Source organism: Mobula birostris, chromosome 28 (genome assembly GCF_030028105.1).
Source record: "Mobula birostris isolate sMobBir1 chromosome 28, sMobBir1.hap1, whole genome shotgun sequence".
Lineage (NCBI taxonomy): Eukaryota > Metazoa > Chordata > Chondrichthyes > Myliobatiformes > Myliobatidae > Mobula > Mobula birostris.
The window spans coordinates 28,676,159-28,690,025 of NC_092397.1; the positions used below are offsets into that span (position 1 = coordinate 28,676,159).

Below are 13,867 nucleotides of genomic sequence, written 5' to 3' on the forward strand. Positions count from 1 at the left end.
GCATTTGGCTCATTGGGTCTGCTAGAAAAGCAGAAGGAATGAGAGAAACACACACTCGATAATATAAAACGTTTATTCAATGAAACAGGGCAGCAGGAGATAGCAGGTCCAATTGTCATCATGAGACCCATTTCTGTGTGAGGTTGAAAGTCGTTTCTTGTCATTTGCAACTTGCTTGCAGCAGATTCATAGACACACAGTTTCAGAGACACACCAATCGCAAAATAAAAACATACTCTACAGAATTACAAAGAGGTAACAGAATTTGAACAAGAGTCCATTGCAGTGTAAAGTGGTCACAGTGGTGCTGTACTGAGATGGTGATGAGGGTTGTCCAGGTTTGTTAAACAACAGAATGTCTGTACCCGTCAGTCTCTGGTACAGTGTGAGAGTGTGGCGTTCATTCTGCACCCGTCGGTCTCTGGTACAGTGTGAGAGTGTGGGGTTCATTCTGTCCCTGTCAGTCTCTGGTACAGTGTGAGAGTGTGGGGTTCAGTCTGTACCTGCCAGTCTCTGGTACAGTGTGAGGGTATGGGGTTCATTCTGTACCTGTCAGTCTCTGGTACAGTGTGAGAGTTGGACTTCGCAATGTATCTTCCAATCTCTCATGCAGTGTAAATTTATAACGTTCTTAGAGACTCATTCTTACAATTGAACTCTTTGATTAAATCAAGTTTGCTTTTTAAATAAAATCATACAATGCGATGAGGCTACACAGCTTGGAAGAACAATATTTTCTGTCTGGGTAACTTTCGAACTGATAGCATGAACATTAAATTTTCAAACTTCTGGTAATGCTCCCCCCCCCCTCACCAATTCTCATCCCCTTTTCTTCTCTCATCTTGCCCACCCATCACCTTCCTCTTGTGCTCCTCCCCCCTTTTCTTCCATGGCCTTTTCTCTCTTTCACCAATCAACTTCCCAGCTCTTTACTTCATTCCTCCCCTTTCAGGGTTCACCGATCACCTTGTTTTCTCTCATCCCTACCCCCACCTTTTAAATCTACTCCTCGTCTTTTCATCTCCAGTCTTGCCGAAGGGTTTTGGACGGAAACATTGACTGTATTTTTTTGTTCTACAGGTGCTACCTGGCCTGCTCAGTTCTTTTGTCTGTGTTGATTGGATTTGCAGCAACTGCAGATTTTCTCCTGTTTGTGCCACAATGCTGTACATCAGTGTATCAGCGATGATGTGTCTGGTTACATTGTACTAATCTGAATGGACTGTGGAGCAGAGCCTCCAGAGCAACAAGTCCAGACTATTGAAACCAACTCTGGTCTTGTGATAAATATGTAACTTTCCTCGAGTCTCTGCATGGCGGGGGGGGGGGGGTGTTGAATGGTGTGTAGCGTGTAGCAACATTCGGGCTGATGGAATTGAGAATGATTTTGACTGTAGATACGTAACCCATGTGTCCAGAGTGATCAGTGATGGGATCTCTGTCTGATCAGATTAAAACACACATGGGCTGATCAGATCGCTGATGACACAAATGTGGGTGCAGTTGTGGGTGGTGAGGAAGGTTGTCAAACAGACAGAACTGGATGTAGATCAATTGGAATCATGGATGAAGAAATGGGGGACAGAGTTTAATCTGGACAAGTGTGAGGAGTTTACAGGTCCAATGTTGGAGGAAACTCCACAGTAAATGGCAACACCCTTGGAAGCACTGATATATCTTGATGTGTTTGTCCATAACATCCTGCAAGTGAAATTGAAAGGAAATAAACTGCTATAAAGATCACAGAGTGAGAGGACTTGGGGGGAAGGGGGTGTCTGTGTAGGGTAATGAAATGGGTGGAAACACGCAGAATTAACAATCACCAACATTGAGCTGTGTTTCTCTTTAAGAGGCTGGACAGATGTTATGATGTAATTAGGTGATTTTTTTAAAACCGTGCTTTGTTTCTGTGTTTGGAGAACAATAAATGAGTCGTTATAGTTGTCCTTAAACATAAAATGCCTCATGCCATTTTATTTGCAAAAACCCACAATAACATACTGGGTACCAGTAGCATTCACACCACAAGAATACCGCAGTGTCAAGCTGCACCCAGAAAGCCTGATCACATTCTCTTCAGCTTCAATGGCGTTGCTGAATCTGAGTTTACCATGGTCGAATGCCAGCAGGGTCATAATCAGCAGAAACTCTCACAAAGCAGCTCTGTTTGTATTGTGTGATTAGTAGGTCTGTGGGAGATACCCAGAATGTGAAGCTATACTAATGGAGAGAGACACACTGACCCAAGTCACAGCTTGATAGGCAGAGAGGAAAACAGAGAATTTGATGTTGTGTCCTGATGCCTGAACTATGCCCAGTTACAAATGTTGTTCCTCCAAACTGTGTTCAGCCTCACTGTAACAGTGTGACATCAGACATCAACATGAAAACTAAAATAATCTCAGCTGAGGTGTATTCTCTTTCACCTGTTGATCTTCTTTGCAAACATTTTACAGGGCAGAAAAGACAGAATTTCTGTCTGAGAATCTCAAACACAACAGTGTGTCGGTTCTCACTTGTTTGTCAGTTCCCCAACATTCTTATGCTACCAACCGTTGAATGTGAAGGATGAGATGGTTGAGAAGACAGCACACCAGTCTTTGCAAGGAGAACCCCAATATGTGGACATGTCCATGATCTGACCTGATAAATGGCCAGTGTTGATACTGGTGAGCTGACATTCACCGCAAGGGATTCACCAGGCCACTGCACCTGCAGATACACCAGCAAGTTCACACGGGGAGAGGCCATTCACCTGCTCCGTGTGTGGGACGGGATTCATTCAGTCACATGAGCTAATACAACACCAGCCAGTTCACACGGGAAGAGGCCATTCACCTGCTCTGTGCATGGGACGGGATTGATTCAGTCACATGACCTCTTACAACACCAGCAAGTTCACACGGGAAGAGGCCATTCACCTGCTCCGTGTGTGGGACAGGATTCATTCAGTCACATGAGCTCTTACAACACCAGCCAGTTCACACGGGAAGAGGCCATTCACCTGCTCCCTGTGTGGGGCGGGATTTATTCAGTGACATGAGCTATTACAATACCAGCCAGTTCACGCCGGTGAGCAGCTGTACTTGGCTCTGTTGTCACAGTCTCTCAGTATAGCTTCACACCTGCTCCGAGTGTGGGAGGAGATTCATTCAGTTAACTCACTTTGTGAGGCTCCAGTGAGTTTATAATACATAGAGGACACACTTCGGTCTTGTGTCGGTAAGGAAGTTTATGCAGTCATCCCACCTGCTGAAACACTGGCAACTTCACAGCAGGGAGGAAGTTGAAATAAGCTCCATGTGAACATTTTAATCATCATGGTGACTGAATCTAGTTGGAAGTTCATGTGAGACTGTTAATGTCAGATTCTGCAGATATTGCAACTGATCACTGAGCATTGGAGGGTTCGTTCTGCTGATGTTAGTTTTAAACAACACTGGTGTTTAATATTGTGGATCTGTGACAAATTAATCAGTTCTATTTCAAATCCTGTGTCTCAGGTGCTTCCTGCCTGTCACACAGCTAATGTACAGTAGACAGGCCACTCAGTTCATCTGGTACCTGCTCATATTCCTGTTGCACAGCAGAGCTTTCAAACCCATCCCTGCTGTTCACCACTCACTCACCCTATAAAATTCAGCTTGCAACTGCTCACCGGTCTGTGAATGAACAGGTTTACTTTGAATTAAATCCCGAACTTTCTGGAAACTGCAGAAGATGAATTCACGAGGGTTTTGTCCCAAATATTCCTCATCCCTCACAGCTCTGGACCAAGGAAGAAGTCTTGTGTGCTTAAAATCTTCCTGTCCTGCTCTATTCATTGTTTTGTGTCATTTTCACTGATTTCGAAGGGCTGTGCCTCACCCTGGCGGGCTATTGCAATACAACACTCTCCTCTAAAGTACGACAGCAGAATGGTGGAGCAGAAACAAGAGGGGTCAGCACAAATGAGGGCTTTGGGGCTCCAGATGTGATGGAGGCTCGAGTTTACGTGGAGTAGAAGGAGGGAATCAGACCAGGAGGATGAGGCTGCAAATGAAAGTTCAGCAACATTTGGAAGCTGATTGAAAAAAAGAGGTTTATGTTTGCAAAATACTGGAGGGAGTCAGTGGCCCTGGCAGCATTTATGCAGAGGAATAAATAGTTGATATTATGGGCCAAGACACTTCATCCTATCTAGACTGTTTATTCCTCTGTTTAGCTGCTGCCTGACCTGCTGAGTTCCCGCAGTACTTTGTGTGTGTTAGTTTACAGTTTATTCCCAGCATCTGCTGAACCTCGAGTTTCATATCTGCATTTCTAAATGAGTGAGACTGTGACAGTTGTCACACAAAGTGCCTGTTGACATTGAGTAATAAACAGGAGAAAATCTGCAGATGCTGGAAATCCAAGGAACACACACAACATGCTGGAGAAACTCTGCAGGCCAGGCAGCACCTGTGGATAAAACTACAGCCGATGTTTTGGGCCGAGATTCTTCAGCAGGACTGGAGAAAAAACAATGAGGAGTAAATTTTAAAGGTGGGGAGGGGAGAGAGAAACACAAAGTGACAGGTGGAACTGGGAGGGGAAGGGAAGAAGTAAAGAGCTGGGAAGTTGATTGGTGAAAGAGATACAGGGCTGGAGAAGGGGGAATCTGACAGGAGAGAACAGAAGGCCATGGATGAAAGAAAAGTGGGGAGGAACACCAGAGGGAGGCAATGGACAGGCAACGAGAGGGAAAGGGGGATGGGGAATGATGAGCGAGGGAAGGCATGACTGGAAGATCAAGAAGTCGATGTTAATGCCATCAGATTGGAGGCTGCCCAGACAGAATACAAGGTGTTGTTCCTCCTACCTGAGTGTGGCCTCATTGCAACAGTATACGAGGCCATGGATTGACATCTCCATTGAGTATACTGTTTGTGGAAGCTTGCTGTGTTAAAGTAGCTGCGGAGTTTTCTGCATAAAATCATTGACTGCTTTTGAAACATGTGGTGTGGAACCAGTGCTTGCCCCTCAAATTAATCCAGTCTGTTAACAACAGCACTTCACCTCCCTTTTCCAAAATACAATTCAACCACACTATTACCATCCATTTCGTAAGTTTATACAAATGGGACGTCAGTGATATTGGTCTATAACTAGAAGGATCCAACAGGGGTTTCCCAGGTTTTAGAATAGACTCTACCATTGCCATTTTCCATGAGGATGGAAGATGGCATGAATTCCAATTATGATTCAGAAATGTAATATTATCTCAAGAGAGCCTCTGGCCATATGTTTAAACATGCAATAACATGTATCTGTTGCACAGATGTGGTTGGAGATGAACTCAAGTGCAGGACACAGGCGCTGAGGCAGAGTTGTGAGGCGTTAGCACCGCCGTGAATGGGGAACCAGTATCCAGGAGAGTCTTTACACAGAGACAAGGGTCACGTAGAGTATCCAGCAAACAATGCGGAACTCAGAACTGACAGTCCTCAGGAATCAGATTTACTCACATGAGAGTTGACCAATGAACTAGCAGCTCCTTGTTGTGATCACAGTGTCTTTATCCTGCATTTCCTGATGGAAAGCAGGTGTGTGCAATTAGTGCAACCTGGGAATGATTGGAAATTCAATGAGGGAATTGAGGCCCAATTGCTGAGGTAACTAGCAAGGTCGGGGATTGCCAGAAGGGAACATGACAGTACCATCCTTTCCCGGAGCCCCCTGACCTGTTCTATTAATAACTTTCTTAAACTCACACAAAGAAAATTCTACTTTGCTATCACTGCTACAGCTGGTTTCCAACACGTCAGGGTATTCTCTTAAAACCTTATCCCTACATTGTTTAGTCTCTTCATTATTTTGATTATGAATTGCAGAAAAGGACCGAGCCAGTAACTAAACCCTCTCCATTTCAGTAACAATTGTATTACCTTCTTTAATCAATGCTGGGAACCCTATGAATCCCACACCCCTATTTTCTTAATCATTCCTCAAACATCTCCAAGTGTAATAGTCCTTCCAATACTTTCACAATATGACCTCGCGTAAATCTTTTTCACAACCTTCATTACTTTCCTCACCATGGTCCGTGACTTGTTACACTTAATATGATCACACAGAGAGTGGTATGCATAACTTTCTGAAATGCCTTATTTCTCTCAATAATTGCCTCTGCACAGTCCTTCATCACCCATTGTCCAGCTTTTCTCCTATTACTGCACTATGAATCTCTTCCACCACAATCTGATGAATAACATGACAGCGTTTCTTTGCAGAAATACACATCATCCTCACCATTCAGCCCAGACAGACGCTCACCACATAAAACATTCAAACTTCTCCCAAATTGCTTCACCAAAGTTCCACTTCCTAAAAGTGGCCTCCTTTCCCCTATATAAATCCAAACCCAAGCTTATAAATACAAGAAAATGATCGCTCCCCAATGCTTCATCTCCCATGGCATCCCACTCACCCATTGCAGCCTGAATGTTTGAAATTAAAGTTAAATTTACAGCAGTTTCAGAACTATTATGAACATTAAATCTCGCAACTGTCCCACCAGTAAGACACAAGATGTGAACTGTCTAAAACTCTTCTACAATCAAACCATAGCCATCATTCTGAAAACAACCCCACAGTGAACTGTATGCATTAAAACCCCCACACCACACAACCCTTAGTGAGCTAGAGCTACATATACTGTCCAACAAATCAATCGAAAGCTTTCCATAGTGGTTATAATATACCACTTTACTGTCCCTACCTGTTGAATCAAATATTTCTACAAATGCCTCATACATTTCATTTACATCTACAACTCCATGCCCTCTCCCTTTCTTTATAAAACTTGCAACACCACTTCCTGTACCAACTAATCTATCACGCCTAATTACAATTTAATCCTGGAAGAAAGAATTTAAATGCGGTAACAACCAGGTTTCCTCAATACATACAACGTCGGATAGATTTGATAAATCAGAAATAAACTTCAAGTCTTCACCATTAAAAATCAGGCTTCTAGAAATACGCCTTATCGCCCTTCTTTATACAGTCTGGAGGATAGTCGTGGGGCGTTTATGATTGGTGAAACAGTGCCTTATCTGATTGGAAAGATTAAGTATTCTAATCAGAGAGCTGCTTTATTCACCAATCAAGAGACAGCAACGGTAGAAGCGCGGAAAATAACCGTTTAACCGCTGAAATTTGCAAAAGACCGCCAAAAAAGCCGTTGTTGTTGAAATTAAACAGGTTTGTTTGTCGACCCTTTACCCCCGTTACTGAAGTCCGACACATTTAAACCGGGTGTAGTTAATACTGCGATGGTGTCTGGGAACTTAGTTCACCGATTTCTTTCAATTGATAAACGATTGGAATAAAACAGATTCTCAACTTTTGTTCGCGGTCGGTCATTGTGAACGGGTCGCCCTTCAGAAAGTGGAGCTTTAACAAATACTCTGAACGAACCGTGACTGTGTTCAGCTTTCATTTGGAATGGGTTTAAGAGAAGTAACCAAAATGGGACAAAGCTTAAGGAACCGCATTCTCCAGGGCAATTAAACCAGAAACAATTAGTATCCTCTTCAGGGAAATTAGATGAACGAGAGGAAACGACGGGGAAGGGGTGCGTAACGATTCCGTGTATGTGCAGTCGGCAGGGATGTAATAGAGAAATCGGGATTATACTGAGCAGTGGACAGCAAACTCTGGATTAACGGAGATAAGATTCTGAAATGAGCTCATCAACAAAAAATAACTTTTAATGAAACTGTGAGTGGCTTTTAAAAGAGCCTTTGATTTTCCGGTTTGTTTTGTCAGTGAACTTGTCTTCACTTGAGCTGGTGTACTTGGTCACCGCCTTTGTCCCTTCGGACACGGCGTGCTTGGCCAGCTCCCCGGGCAGCAGCAGGCGCACGGCGGTCTGGATCTCCCGGGAGCTGATGGTTGACCGCTTGTTGTAATGGGCCAGGCGGGAAGCCTCGCCCGCGATGCGCTCGAAAATATCGTTGACGAATGAGTTCATGATGCTCATGGCCTTGGAGGAGATGCCGGTGTCGGGGTGAAGCTGCTTCATCACTTTGTAGATGTAGATGGCGTAAGTCTCCTTCCTCGACCTCTTGCGCTTCTTGCCAGTCTTGCTCGCTGGTTTGGACAAAGCTTTCTTGGCGCCCTTCTTGGGAGCGGGTTTCGCTGGATCAGGCATTTCCTCGTCGGTTTCAAACACAATAATAAGCAGAAGCTGTCCGGAGCGCGGATTAAATAGGCAGCGCCCAAAGCGGTATGTTAATGAGGATGGGAATTCTGAGAATTTCCATTGGCTGTTTGGAGAAATGAATCACCAATCGGAACGCTGGGGGATGGGTAGCGGCGCCAATGGGCGGGGTTTACCGCTATCGTTTAATGCGGGAGGAAGTACTGAAGGGCAGAGACAGGCCGGGGTGCGGGCTAAAATTGAAAAGGGAAAGGCAAATTTCAAAAGCAGAATTAAATAAAATCAGATGAAATATTGTAAAATTAAACACTAAGCCATTTAGTTCATGACATAGGGCTGCAGGAGAGTGAAGGAGAGATTTGGACATTTCAGTGTAAAGTTTAAATCGAGTTTATTTATGCACAGGTGAAAGGAACAAAGTCTTTGTAGCAGCATCACAGACATTGCCTCAGAGACACAACATTGACAAGAAACACTGAAATTAAATATGAATTATACCAAAATATTCAAAGAGACAGAAGACTATCAGAACAAAATCAAAATAACAAACAGATTATGCGGGCAGTAGGAGAATCATCCTTCTTGTGCTTCTTCATCTCGGCACTCTGGATTCAGTGTCACACAACGCTGCCACTTTGATCTGGCCCATGCCTTCATTAACCAAGTCCAACACTTGCCTTTATTGCATCTTCCTTCTCCTTACACTGGTCATCGGGTTTGTGGGGGTGTGTACCCCCTTGGACCTCAGGATTAGGTTTGAGAGTAGGGCTGGTGGATGTATATGTCGGGCTGGGAGAGATAATGCTGTGGAGTTTAGTATGGTGAGATATGTGGGGCTGTGGTAGATAGGGTAGTGTAGTGGAGTCACTTTAATCTGGCCCATTCCCTTCATTAACGTGGCCTGACACCACTTGGCTTAATGAACCGGGTGTTGCAAAGGGACACATCGTCAGTAATGCAACCTGGGGTCATTGGGTGTTTTGGGCCTTCAATCATGAGACATCCTCACCCAGGCGACACAGCCAGGGTTAATCAGGCCCGCTTGTGTTTATCCCATGGATCAAGATAATGAGAGGCATGTAATTCTGCATGTTGTGGGTATTTTAAACCTTGTTATTTGGCTTTATTTTGACCATTTGGGGAGTAGAATGTTCTGAGGTCTAGTAATCAGGCTTTACCTCCAAGTAAGGTTCAACTTTCCTACTTTCAATTTAGAATTGTCTTTATTTTGCATCTGTATGCCTGGGATTGCATGGGTTAAATTAACAGTGTTCACTGCAGTGCAAATTAGTGATTAAGGTTGTGCAGATTGATCCATAATTCCAAAATGCAAACATCTCTGAAATCCAGAATTTTTTGTGTTGACATGACATCACAAATGGAGAATTTTACTCACAATTAAATGGCTTGTCTAATGAAGAGAGTTTTACGGCTCTGAGCCTCTATTCACTGGAACTTCGAAGAAAGAAGTCAAACCAATCAAACAGTGAAAGGGCTTGATTGAGTGGATGTGGAGAGGATTTTTCCTGTGGTGGGAGTGTCTAAAACTGGACCACACAGCTTCAAAATAGAGGAGCATCCTTTTAGAATGGAAATGAGGAGGAATTTCTCAGCCAGAGAGTGGTGATTCTGTGAATTTTTTTGCTACAGGCAGCTGTGGAGGCCAAATCACTGGGTAGAGGCAGAGATTGATAGATTCTTGATTGGTCAGGGCATGAAGGGATACAATGGAAGGCAGGAGATTGGGGCTGAGAGGAAAAATTGATCAGCGATGATGAAATGCCAGAGAAGGCTCAACAGGCAAAATGGCCAAATTCTGCTCCTATATCTTATGGTCTTATGGACTCACTTAGTGACTAAATCTCTCCCAGAGACTGTTGATCTCAGCTTTGACTCAACCCAGAAACTGAGGCTCCACATTACTTATATAAGGAATACCCAGATTCTTTGTTCTTTGATTAACGAAATATCTCATTTCCATCCTGAATGCTTGTCATCTCATTCTGAGCAACAGACACAAAATGCTGGAGGAAGTCAGCAGGCCAGGCAGCATCTATGGAAAAGAGTAACGAGCCGATGCTTCGGGCTGAGAACGTTCACGCTGAGATCTGATGAAGGGTCTCGGCAAGAAGTGTCGACTGTTTACTCTTTTCCTTAGGGTCTGCCTATCCTGCTGAGTTCCTCCAGCATCTTGTGTGTGTTGTGTTTGATTTCCAGCATCAGCAGATTCTCTTGTGTTTGTGATTTACGCCTCATTCTGAGAGTATTTTCCTCAGTTGTGGAGTTCTCATTCAGTGGAAAGATTCTCCCTGCCGACTGCCTGTCACATCCTGAAAGAATCTAACAGATTTCCTCATCTTCTCATGAATGGCAGGGAATACAGACCCAGCCCACTCACTCTCCTCTCATATAACCAACCTTCCATCCCCGGAACCAACCCAGTCAGTGTGGAGAACAGTCACTGCACTCCCTCTATTGCAGGGATATCCTTCCTGAAGAAGTGTGACTAAACCTGGACACGATACTCAAGGTGTGCTCTCACCAGGGCCCTATACAATCCCAGTGAGACTTCTGTACCCTCTTCTCCACTCCTCCTGGACCACAGGACAAAATACTGTTTCCCTATCTCATTACTTGTTGTATCTGCATGTAAATTCAAGTGATTTGTTTACAAGGACGCCCAGGTCCCTCTGAACATCCCTGTGTGGAAATGACTCTTATAGTTTGTTCCTGAGGTTGGGTGATCTCACATTTCCCCACACTCTATTCCATCTGCCACATTCTCAACCACTCACTCTCCTGTCTACATCCCTCAAACCTTCTCACGACTGACACTGTCCCTCCCACTCTGCCACAGCAGCAGATGTAGTCACTGAGTCATGCAGCACAGAAACAGGTCCTTCAGCCCAACACATCTATGCTGACCAAGTGGCCAAACAAAACCATTGTCAGTTGCCTGCATTTGGCCCATGTCCCTGTGAAACTTCCCTCTCCACAGTCCAAGAGATATTGCAACTGTGCCCACCTATACCACCACTTGGGGTAGTTTGTTCCATGTAAACAGTACATTCTGCGTATAAAACCTGATCCTCAGGGTCCCATTTAAATCTTTCCTCTCTCAGTTTATATCTGGAATCTCTCGCTTCCAACTCTATAACCCTGGAGATAACAGATTCACTATTGACCGTATCAATGTCTGCCATTATTTTCTCACCTCTCTAATATCACATACACTCTGGTCCTGGCCTATCCAGCCTCCTGTTAAATCCCTTTTGCACCCTCTCCAGTTTAATGTCACCCTCTGATCCCAGGGCAACTATAACTGTACTCCGTGCTCCGAGAGTAGTTTCCCCGAGGCTGGTAGAGCTGTAATGTGACGTCACAGTCCAGTGGCCGATACTCTGACCGATGAATGCGAGTGTGGCGAACGGCCTCTCCACCGTCCTGCCTACCTGTGTTTACACTCTGAAGGAATTCTATATCTGCACCCCGATATCTCTGTTTTACAGCGCTCCCAGGGACAGACCATTCCCCACGGCAGTTCTGCCCTGGTTCGTCAATGACAACGGAACATCTCACATTTATCTGTCATTCCTCAAATCAGTGACCTCATTGATCACTATCCTGTTGTAATGTTAGTTACATTTTTCACACTCCACGATATCACCAACTTTAGTGACATCGATAAATTTGCTGAGCCGGGCAGTGACGTTATCAGCCGAGTCTTTAATAAATGGACAACAGCAGCAGCCCTGACTCAGCTCCCGGGCTTTTCCTCGCAGCGATACACGCGCAGTGCTGGAGGAACTCAGCAGGCCAGGCAGCATCTATGTGAAACTGGAAACAGCCAACGTTCCAGACCGAGACCCTCCATCAGCATCTGCACAAATGTCTTATGTTTACTTTTCCATCGATTTAAAGTTACTGCATAACATGACCCATCCTCCAGTCCTCTGCCACCTCTCCTGCCCGAGAAACGCGCAGAGAGACAGAGGCGAGGAGGGGAGGAGACAGAGTCAGAGTGACGAACAGAGCCGAGAGCGGCCTCTCATCGTCCAGGTCCGTCTTCACTTTAATACACCCGGCAATTTCCAACGGTTTGTCCGAAACACAGAGGTCCAGAGAGAGAGGAAAAAAACTCCCTCACACACCACGTTCAGAAGGAGTTCTAGGAATTTACTGGCGGTTGGACTTCATCGGATCTGAGTACAGCGTGATTGGCGCAGGATCAATTTCAAATTGCCCGCCAATTTCAGAGCACCCAGCAACGGCGCTGGAAGACTTATTTAAAATTATTTACCGTTAGTTTTATCACGCATTATACAATTTCAGTTTCATTTAATAAGTTTAATGTCTAATCCCCTGGGTTAAGATTTAAATGCATAATTACGGAATCGTTTCTCTAAACGAGTGAACTGATTTCTGTCCGAGACGGATAAAAGAATGAAGATCGATCTTAACGCGTTCAGAGGTTCTGAAGTAATCACCGACTGGAAAGGCAGATTCGCAGGAATATCTCAAGCCGAACCGATTAATCTGTTTCAAATGTAACTCAGCTGAATGTATCGATACAAACAGCTCCGTCTGTGAGGCGGTGGGTGGCTCTTAGAAGAGCCTTTGTTTCGTGCTCGGGAGGAAGTGGGAGTTTTTCAGCCGCCGAAGCCATAGAGAGTGCGGCCCTGGCGTTTCAGAGCGTACACCACATCCATGGCAGTGACCGTCTTGCGCTTGGCGTGTTCAGTGTAGGTGACCGCATCCCGGATCACATTCTCCAGGAAAACCTTCAGCACCCCGCGGGTCTCCTCGTAGATCAGACCCGAGATCCGCTTGACGCCGCCACGGCGAGCCAGACGGCGGATGGCCGGTTTGGTGATGCCCTGGATGTTATCACGGAGCACTTTACGGTGCCGCTTGGCTCCGCCTTTGCCCAGTCCTTTGCCTCCTTTCCCTCTGCCAGACATGATGCTGCTTCACTCAGGTCGCTGCTCACTGACAAACTGCCTGCTGCTGTCTCCTTTTATACACAGCGCCCCGACCTGCCCGAGAAACGCGCAGAGAGACAGAGGCGGGGAGGGGAGGAGACAGAGTCAGAGTGACGGACAGAGCCGAGACCGGCCTCTCATCGTCCAGCTCCGCCTTCACTTTACCACAACCGCCAATTTCCAACGATTCATCCGACACAAAGCGCTCCAGCGAAAACAAAACTCCCTCACACACAGTCTGAAAAGAACGAGAGCCAATGTCAGGCCAATAAACATGGTGGGACTGATGGGCTGAAATGAGTTTATTTCAACACTTGGAGCACTATGTTATCGGACGGACAGGGCTGGCAGCTCAACATTCCTGGGTTTCATTGTTTTACATGTGAGTGGGGAGTTAAAAATGCAGAGGTTACCTCACTGGGAATGTCACAGCAAATAGGCAATCTGCAGTTACACTGTTGGGGTGTTTGTATTGGCCCCGCAACAACCAGTGGGGGGACATTATCTTCTCTAGAATTGACTGGAACTTGCTTAATTCTTAAATGCGCCAGATTTCTTCAGTGAATCTGGGGAGTGTTTGAAACATTATGTACAGGGCCCAACCAGAGGTGAGAACAGTTGGGAATGAGCCAGGCCAGGTGACAGTTGAGAGTCAGTGAACATTTTGGGAACAGTGATCACAAGTTTCTTTTTTCTTAGT

The 13,867-nt window shown here is 45.2% G+C and overlaps 2 protein-coding genes across 2 annotated transcripts in view; both read right to left on the reverse strand.

Annotated features, from left to right (window-relative positions):
* The window catches only part of LOC140188831 (uncharacterized), a 184,644-nt gene that overhangs the window by 2,014 nt on the left and 168,763 nt on the right, over positions 1-13,867 (reverse strand). The window lies entirely within an intron of this gene.
* On the reverse strand, positions 7,733-8,178 carry LOC140189310 (histone H2B-like). The gene has a single exon (XM_072246019.1). It carries the CDS (start codon positions 8,174-8,176, stop codon positions 7,733-7,735), a length of 444 nt encoding a protein of 147 aa, XP_072102120.1. The 5' UTR covers positions 8,177-8,178.

What these genes read in the sequence shown, in the direction of transcription:
- LOC140189310 (XM_072246019.1), bottom strand. Translation starts at nt 8,176, where the DNA reads ATGCCTGATCCAGCGAAACCCGCTCCCAAGAAGGGCGCCAAGAAAGCT.